The sequence below is a fragment of the Haplochromis burtoni genome, unplaced genomic scaffold (assembly GCF_018398535.1).
Source record: "Haplochromis burtoni strain Fernald_Lab_line unplaced genomic scaffold, NCSU_Asbu1 Contig_378, whole genome shotgun sequence".
NCBI lineage: Eukaryota > Metazoa > Chordata > Actinopteri > Cichliformes > Cichlidae > Haplochromis > Haplochromis burtoni.
In genome coordinates this window covers 199,572-208,345 of record NW_024582739.1, presented here as the reverse complement: position 1 = coordinate 208,345, position 8,774 = coordinate 199,572, and the positions used below count along the sequence as shown (strand labels likewise).

At 39.2% G+C, this 8,774-nt stretch overlaps 1 protein-coding gene across 2 annotated transcripts; it reads left to right on the top strand.

Moving 5' to 3' along the window:
- Positions 1–1,872: 1,872 nt before the first annotated feature.
- odad1 (outer dynein arm docking complex subunit 1) lies at positions 1,873–7,849 on the top strand. Of its 2 annotated transcripts, none has more exons than XM_005943649.3 (15): positions 1,873–1,969; positions 2,445–2,513; positions 2,604–2,697; positions 2,781–2,970; positions 3,051–3,176; positions 3,263–3,376; positions 3,515–3,582; positions 3,670–3,857; positions 5,131–5,265; positions 5,426–5,508; positions 5,790–5,958; positions 6,186–6,349; positions 6,432–6,517; positions 7,488–7,587; positions 7,704–7,849. In XM_005943649.3, the coding sequence occupies exons 2-15, from the start codon at positions 2,447–2,449 to the stop codon at positions 7,812–7,814; spliced, it is 1,695 nt and encodes a 564-aa protein (XP_005943711.1). In that variant the 5' UTR covers positions 1,873–1,969; positions 2,445–2,446; the 3' UTR covers positions 7,815–7,849. The 2 variants fall into 2 exon arrangements, with proteins under 2 accessions (XP_005943711.1, XP_005943710.1); XM_005943648.3 differs by having other exon boundaries at positions 2,601–2,697.
- Positions 7,850–8,774: the final 925 nt, after the last annotated feature.

Genomic DNA, 8,774 nt, shown 5'->3' with positions numbered 1-8,774 from the left:
CCATGTATGCCTTGCCTGCTAGCATCTTGCACCCTGCTGTTATGTGCTGGATTGTCTCTGGGGCATCTTTACACAGCCTGCACCTGGGGTCTTGCCTGGTGTACTTCTGTACCTTCTTAGAGGATGTCCCACCAACTCAAACAGAAGAGGAGCCAGAGCCAAAAGCACAGGAAAGACAATAAACAATTAAACTCGTTAATAAGAAAATCAAAGAATCATTCATTCTGAAAAACGTACTTTTTTTTTTTACTTCCTACAAGAATAGGAACAACTGTGTAATATATACCGTAGTTCAGTAGACTATAAAATGCACTAGATTAGATTGGGATAAGTATAAGCATATAAGCATTTTTTCTCAATGTAACAAATACATCATATAACACAAGAGTACAGTGTGCATAGATACAGTAGTAGCATGTAATATTTTACTAGTTGTTACAAAAATATATTCATACTTGATTTAAAACGTTTTTTTTAAAAAAAGAATTATCTTTCAGGATTGTTGTTTCACTTATCCTTTTGAGAGTCACAGCATTAAGTGAATAAAAATGCAATGAAACAATGTTCTGTGTAATGTTTTGTTAATTTAAGGTATGACTTGTGTTGTGACTTATGTTATAAGGTTATGCCTCAGAGTAATACACTCGACATTAGTGGAATCTTATTATTGTTTTTATGAGTTTAATTTTTTAAACTGGTAAACATGGAGTTATAACCTTGCTTTTTTGTATTGTGTTTTTCTTGTTTGTACCAGAACCGGCAAGTTGTCAGATTAATGACTAGAGTGTGAACTACAATATTCAACTTTTAAATAATACTTATGTTGGGGTCAAGAATAGAACTGAAAATGCAGTACAAGATCATAAAACTTAAGTATTGTATATTACTAAATATACTACAGAAATCAGAGGGGTAAATATATGCAAAATGCTAATTCCAGGAGTTTTTCTGTGTACTTGGTGATCAGAGCAATAGTTGTTATAGGGAAGTTCTTGGCTGGGGGACAGAGTAAGCACCATAATACACAAATACAAAGTATGTTAATAATTTTAAAAACGTATATACTTTTGTGTCAACCCGTTCTCACTCCCAAAGCGTAACATTTTACGCTAGGTGACAAATCGTCAACATATTACGTTTTCGGCTACCCACCACGTTCCTAAATGACGACCTCGGAAAAAGAGGAAATATGAGAACCGTCTGGACTGAACCTACACATGTTCGCTCTTTTTCTTCAAATCGCTTAGAAACACGCTATTTAACATCATTAAAGTCCTGGTTAAGGTCAGGAATAAGGTTATGGTCAGGGCTAGGGATAAGGTTAGGTTTAGGGCTGGAATACAGGGCTGGAACGTCTATTACCGCGGGAGCGTCATTGCACTGGATTCCAGCCATAACCCGCCGCGTACCATAAGAACGCCGAAGGTCTCCTTTCGCGTTCCTCAGGAACGCCGCGGGACGTGACAAAACGTCGACATGTTACGCCTCGGGAGTGAGAACGCTCTGGAATATCCAGACCCTGTAGGGGAGGGATAAGACTGGTGGTAGTGTGTCTGTGTGTGTTTGTGTGTTTGTGTGTGTGTGCGTGTGTGTGTGTGGTGTGCTGTAGATCGTGTGAGAAGGTCCACAATTATATATTGTTTAAATAATTTAATCACAGCTGCTTTCAAGAGTGTTTCTTTTATATATTTATATATATATATATATATATAAAATATATATATGAATACATTTCTCTAAATTTGTAGATTTCATAAAACCCACAACCACTATTGAATAAGAATGAAAGAATTGTTTAATCGTGTGTTTAATTTTTTAATAAATGATAAACTCATTGGTGAGAGCCTGCTGTCTGAAAGACTAAGCCCAGGGACTGTTTGTCCCAAAACACCTAGCAACGGTTGCTAACAACTCAGGCCTCTGTTACGGAAGGTGGTGAAGGGCTCGGTGGCCCTCATCGTTACAACAGGTAAGATAAGATGGTATTTGTCATTAATAACATAACACTCTTCTCGCGTAGCATTCGGGGGCAAGCTAACAATATCTAAACTCAACATATTATATATATTACACAACAGCTGGCATGAAACACGCAGGTGTTTTTGGTAACCTGTTAAATTAGCCTGCGGTTACAGAAAACTACAGCAAGAGTTATGAAGATATATTTATTGTTTATTGTAAACGCACTGTAACTGTGTCATTCAAAGTGCACAAACCACATGATATAAAAAACAGTAAATAAATAATTGGGGGAAAATGACTGATATGTCTCTAAGATTTAGGCTAAAGCTGCTTAAAGTTTTGACTTATTTGAACAAATATTCAGCGTCTAAGTTTAAAAGCAGAATATGAAACTAAACAGCAAGGGGAGAAGATGTAATATAATAATAAATGTAATGCTTTTTCCTCAAATAATTAGTCAGGGATGTTCATGTTCATTGTAGCCATGCCTCGAGGAAGATCAGCCGCAAGCGCACGCTCAGATAACAGTGAGGTTGATGTTGATGGAGCAGGTAAGGTTTTCTGTGTTGGTATTATTAACTGTTCTTATATCGATTGAAACAGCTGTAACATCATGTGCACATGATATTGTTCTTAAGTAGAAGAGATCGCCAAATTGCAGAGACAGTTCAGGATCATGGAAGGAGATCTGCAGGCCTACAACATGCAGACCCGGAAACAGATCCGTAAACAACAGTGAGTAAAAGCTACACCTAAACAACGTAGTTAGGAGTCTGTGTATTTTTTTCTCTTCAGTCTCTTGTGTCATGTGGATAAAGGCAGGAGATAGAGGTGCTGCAGAAGGAGCAGGAGGAACTGCAACGAAACCTCGGTGCCTGTAACAGCTTGGCCCGTCAACAGCAGGAAAACAAGGACATCCAGACTATTCAGGTCCTGCTTGAGCAGAGAGAAATGCTGGAAGAGGAGCTGCAGAAAGGCAAAAAATGCCAGCAAGAGCTGAAGAAGGAGGTTAATTATGAGCTTTCATATTATTTGATACTTCCTCGTATTGTTTCATGCTTACCACGATTTTTATGTGCTGTTTTTAGATCTCCAGCATGGAGTCGAAGCTAGCAGAGTTGAGAAATGGAGCCGTTAGTAATAGTAACGCTCAAAGTTCCCCAGAACAGCGAATCCAAAAGTCCATACGCACTATGGAATACAAACTGAACAGAGTGAGTCACGAAGCACGCTACAGCCAAATACCCAGAAAAATGAACTAAATGTTAAATATCATGAAATTCATGTGTTCTTTGTCAAGGCCTTGACTTGCTTAAATGAGCAGTTGACCAAAAACAGCCAAGTGAGAGAGGAGCTGCATACTCTTTATATTGAGCGTGTTCGTTTTCAGCAACTACACAACAGGCTAAGCAAGGTCAGAGGTCACATCACATTTAATATGATTTGGAGGCAAATATTTTTGTTATTTGGCATTTATTTACTTGGGTTTCATTACATTTAAATAGCAGGTGCAAACTGAAAACATGTCTCCACATGAACATTTGTGTTATAGGAACTGCAGGAAGTACGCAAGAAAATTGGAGAAGTAATCAACCAGTCCTCTGCTGCTTATGACACAAGGTGAGATTTGAGATTCAGTTTCTATTAAGGGCAAAAAAATGTCCGCATGTTATTCAGTTCAAACACTAATTGTTATCTGCACCTTAGGGTGGAAGCTCACTCCAAGGCGACAATGATAAAAGAGAAGGCACTGAAGGACCGTGACCAGTACAGCACTGAGTTGAAGGAGCTGGAGAGGGTTATTGCGCATGAGTCCACCCTGAAAACGTTCATGATCGTCAAGTGCAGTGATGCAGGCAGGCAGGACGACGAGCATGAAATGGGACCTGGACAATGTAAGAGGCAACCAGTGTGTTGTAGCTGCTATGTCTGTTTATATTAATGATATTAATCAAGTTATTCGATGAAATTCAGTTTTATTTATATATTGCCAAACCACAATAGCAGTTGCCTCAAGGTTCTTATTATTGTAAGTTAAAGAACTATCAATAATACATGTTATGTATGTTGTGACAGGGTTGATGATAATAATAGAACTAGACCACTTTACACTTATGCTTAACAAGTTTTCAGACAAAGATTAGTAATGTACAGTACAGTGCTGTATGTAACCCAGTCTACATGTAGCTAAAATGTAAGCATAACACAGTGTCATTCTCACAAAGGATACAAGAAAGCTTTATGGTAGTTTGTACTGAAGTAATCTGGGAAACAGAAGAGTAGAGGGGAAATAAACTCACAGGAATGTAACCAGAAGTGACCAGAAATTACAAAACAACACAGGAATTGGCTTGAACCATAAACACACCAAAAAAAAAAACCATGAGAAGCCAACTGAGATATACATTTAAGCTGCCTTTTTTTTACTATTAAGTTGGAAACCGTGCTCTAGCAACATTACAGATGGTAGATAAATATGAATATTAAGAATGTTTCAAATGATAAAGTACACTATACAGGCTTAAGTACTGGGACACCTACACATTACATCTATAGGAGCTGCTTAGCAATGGAAACCCATGCCATGAAACTCCCGGTGCACAGTTTGTGTGCTGATGTTAAGAGAAGGGTTGAAGCTTCCTCACCATTACTGGGGATTAATGACTTTTATACAGTAATTTCCACAGGTATATTTTATATAGAACACCTAAATTCAAAGATGAATCAGTGTGGCCTATTGCTTTTGTCCAAATGGTGTATGTTTATGTGGTCTTCTCCATCTCCATGGCTATGACCTGTAAATTGGCAAATCCTTTTCAGTGTTTCTTTTGGTCCCCAAAATTAAATTTTTCCTGCAGCAAAACTATTAACAAATTGTTAAATGTTAATATAGAATAACATATTTAAAAGTGCAACAACAAAGCAGAAAATTCAGTAAAACAAGTTTGCTGTTGGCTTAGAAACCAGTAAAAATGGGAAGGCACAGTCAGTCTTGCCAGCGTGTCCCTGGCTGCTTTAATATAGATCTCAAAAGGATCGCTGTTGCATTTCTGGTTAGTGACTTAACTGTTCAAAAGGAAAAGAAGACTGTGTGTAAATTTCTTGGGGACATTTGGAACAAGTTTGGTCCAGACTGACAAGGTGGGGGATGGGCTTTGTGTTTCATAGCTTTGGAGCCGAAAGAGCAGTCCAGGATGGACTCTGGAGAAGAGTCACTGGATGCTCTAGAGGAGGCGTTTGAAAGGATTCGGATTGCTACAGGGGAGGAGAACCTGGACCAGCTGGTCACCAGGTACATTCAGGGTAAGTCTAACAAACCAGCTTTTTAGCTCTGTGTTTTTTGTTTTTACTTTAGCTTACACTGTCTACATACAGTAAAATTCAATATATGTAAGATCCCACTTGGAAAACAGGGATAATTGGACTTGGTGTCTCACTGCTGTGTTGCTGTTTTGCTCTTCAGTTGAAGACCGGAACTTTGCACTTTTCAATTTTGTTAATGAGCAAACCAATGAGGCTGAGGCACTGAAGGAAGAAATTAGCAAGGTAAGTGTGTTTTTCCCCCTTTAAATCACAAAAATGACATATTGTTTCCCAGTGCAGTTATGCAGTGTGCACACACTTTTGTTATACAATTTACAAATAAGCCAAAAATAACAACAACAACAAAAAACTCTGGAAGACGAAGAAATATTAGGAAATTAGATCAAAGCTAATGATTAAGTTTAGGAAATGTCAGGGTATGCTGGGTGGGGAGGTTTGTTCATTTATGTTTTTAACGTGCACTGTATATATGTCTGTTTGTGCTGGAATTTGCCTCTCGGCAGATCAAACAAGACATGGAGCAGTTTCGGGTTAAAGGTTTACAGCAGGAACGACAGCACCGATCTTTGTTGCAAGATATTGATAAGCAACTAGAGGGAGTTTTATCTCAAAGAAAGGCCAACGAGAACCGAGCCAGCATGATAAGCGAGATCCTGGACAAGACTAAAACAGGTTGATTTATTTTGCATATTTTGTTATCATTACAAGTAGTAATTGCTCATAACTCCATACATCCTTAAGGCTTTTTTTGCAGTGAAAGTCCCAATAATCATGAAAATTATCAAAGCTCTCAAGCAATCACAAGCAAAAACAAAAAGCTAAAACATGCTACTGCTGTCACCTGGATATTTATTAAAAAAACAAATTAAACAGTTCATGGTTTCTCTTCCTTATCGCAGGTGTAAACAACATCTTCACTAAAGTAGAGTGCGACCGCTCAGCGATAGAAGATATGCTGGGCTCCTCCAGTGGGATCACTGAGAACAACATAATGTCCTACCTCAGCTTAGTGGAGCAGAAGACCAACGAACTGCTCACTGTGCAGGCGTTCCTCAGTACTAAAGTAATCAGGCTGGCCTTTTAACATATGTATATATTGTTTTCTTTCCTGTGATACAAAGATTCTGCATTTAAAACTCTTACAGGATCTAGAAGACCCAGCAGGCTTCCCTTTGGGTCAGAATCCAAAACTACTTCAGCAGAATATCAGCATCCAACCTGCAGTCAACAGGTCAGCTGTTTATCTGTTCATTTTGAAAACTGTGTATTTCTCCTTCTTCCTCCTCCTCTCTTTCAGCTTCTCCATTTAGGAGAAGCAGATCAACTGCTTCCTTCTCACTCTATCCCTAGCATCCTCCTTGGGCACACCAACCCATCTCAACATCCACAAATCCTCTCTGTGGTCTTCCTCCTCCCTGGCAGATCCATGTTTAGTACCCTTTTTCCAGTATATTCACTATCCCTCCTCTGCACATGTTCAAACCACCTAAGCCAGGGGTCTCAAACTGGCTGGTGTCCTGAAACTTTTCTATGTTACCCTGTTGCAACACACCTGAATATAATTAGTAGGTCATTAGCAAGACTATAGCACTTGACTGCACACTGAGGTGGCAATTCAGCCATTTGATTCATGTTACAGCAGCTCATGAATGAATGAACATGGTGCAATAAAAGTACTTTTAGAAGTATATATTTTTCCAAACATTTACATTTACTTAAATTTACTTCAGTAGGGTTAGGGATTGCCACTTCAGCATGCAGTCAAATTCTATGATCTTGCTAATGACCTAGTAATTTTATTCAGGTGTGTTGCAACAGGGACACATGGAAAAGTTTCAGGACACCGGAACTCAAGGACTGGAGTTTGAGACCCCTGATCCAAGCCATGCCTCTTTAACTCTGTCTCCAAACCGCTCACCCTGAGCTGTCCCTTATTGTCCCTAATAAGGGACAGTCCCTATTTTCCCTATTTCTTCATGTCCATCCTGGTCACTCCCATTGAAGACCTTGACATCTTCGGCTCTTGTGCCTCCTATCTTTTTATCAGTGCAACCATCTCCAAACCATACATCAAAGCAGGTCTCTCTGCTGTCTTGTAAATCTTTCCTTTTACTTTTGCTGTAGTCCTTGGGTCAGAACTGTGTATTTGCAAATAAATAAATGCAACGCATTGGGTTGATGAATGTGTGCATCTAACTTAGATCCATTAGCGTGGCGTATAATGCAGAAGAGTCTCCTGTTACTGATGAAGAAGAACGGCCACTCTCACAAGGGGAACTTCGCCAAAGGATAATGAAGGGAGTGAGTGCAGTAATAAGTCCCAGATGTACCCCAACATGATAATTTGGGATATATGCACTGGTCAGTTTTTGAAGCTCATCTGGGGGTTTTTTGGGGGGGGATTTTTTGATTTCCAGGTTCTGGAGAAAGAGTTCTGCACGACAGACAGCAACAAGACCATCAAAGATCAGTCTGCAGTTCAGAGTCAGATCACACCCACCGGAAGAGGCAGTAATCTGAAACACTGACCCCACCAGTCCAGTAAAGATGCACATTTTAAAAACAGGATCATTGTCATTTACTGTACAGATCAGCGAAGGCCGTGATAGCTGATGGAACCAGCTACCACATGTAACATTTCAAAGCCTAATTATGTTGTATGTTTGTCATCTTTTATGATGAATCATTGGCATGGTCTGCTGTATTGTACGTAGCTCTGATTTGCTTAGGCGGGACTAATTAGCTTAGGAGCTATAAAGTCTCTAGTAACCAGCTGTCCTTTTGATGTGTTACTTGCCATCTGGCTTTGACTATACAATCCAGTTCCAGCACAGCCCTCCCTCCCTGGCAGTGCTTTATTACATGATACTTGCTGCCATGCTCAGACAAAAAGGTTGGGGGCAGCAGAACCTTTTGTAATTCTAATTGACATGCTGAGAATAAAAAAGGTGATTTTTTTTTAGGACCTTTTAAGGCTCTATGTACTTTGGGATTTTAAATACATTCTTTTGAACAGAATAACAATGTTTATTTTCAGATATTATTTTGTTTATTTTACAAATGATGATCATTGAGAAGAATATGCAGGTAACTGGATGTTTTTGTTAACCAGGGGAAGGGGGGGGGGGGGTGCAAATTAGATAGATATCATTAGTCAGAAGAGCATCAAATAAACTCTGAGCTCTGACTTCCCCTTTAGCTTTTTTTCTGCTGTCGCACATATCAACCATTTAACATCAGTCCCTTTTTCCACTCGGTCTGTTTGGAAGTGAAGGGAGACCGGGTACATTAACATATTATTTTCACGTGAGTCGGTAATATCAACAGCATTTAAAAAATTCTCTTTGATCCCCAGTTTGAAATGTCTCCTTATCCAAACATCCTGCATCAAATCTGTGTTCGGGGCAAATATGGCACGTACTGCAGAGAGCAACTTCCTCCAGCGGAGAAAATAGAAAATCAGGATGTGGGATTTATTTAAAGAAATA

Bases quoted from the DNA above. Each gene is read 5' to 3' on its own strand.
- odad1 (XM_005943648.3), top strand. From the start codon at position 2,447: ATGCCTCGAGGAAGATCAGCCGCAAGCGCACGCTCAGATAACAGTGAG. The intron at 3,583-3,669 runs GTGAGATTTGAG...TCTGCACCTTAG, and splicing joins TCTGCTGCTTATGACACAAG to GGTGGAAGCTCACTCCAAGG. The intron at 6,350-6,431 runs GTAATCAGGCTG...AAACTCTTACAG, and splicing joins AGGCGTTCCTCAGTACTAAA to GATCTAGAAGACCCAGCAGG.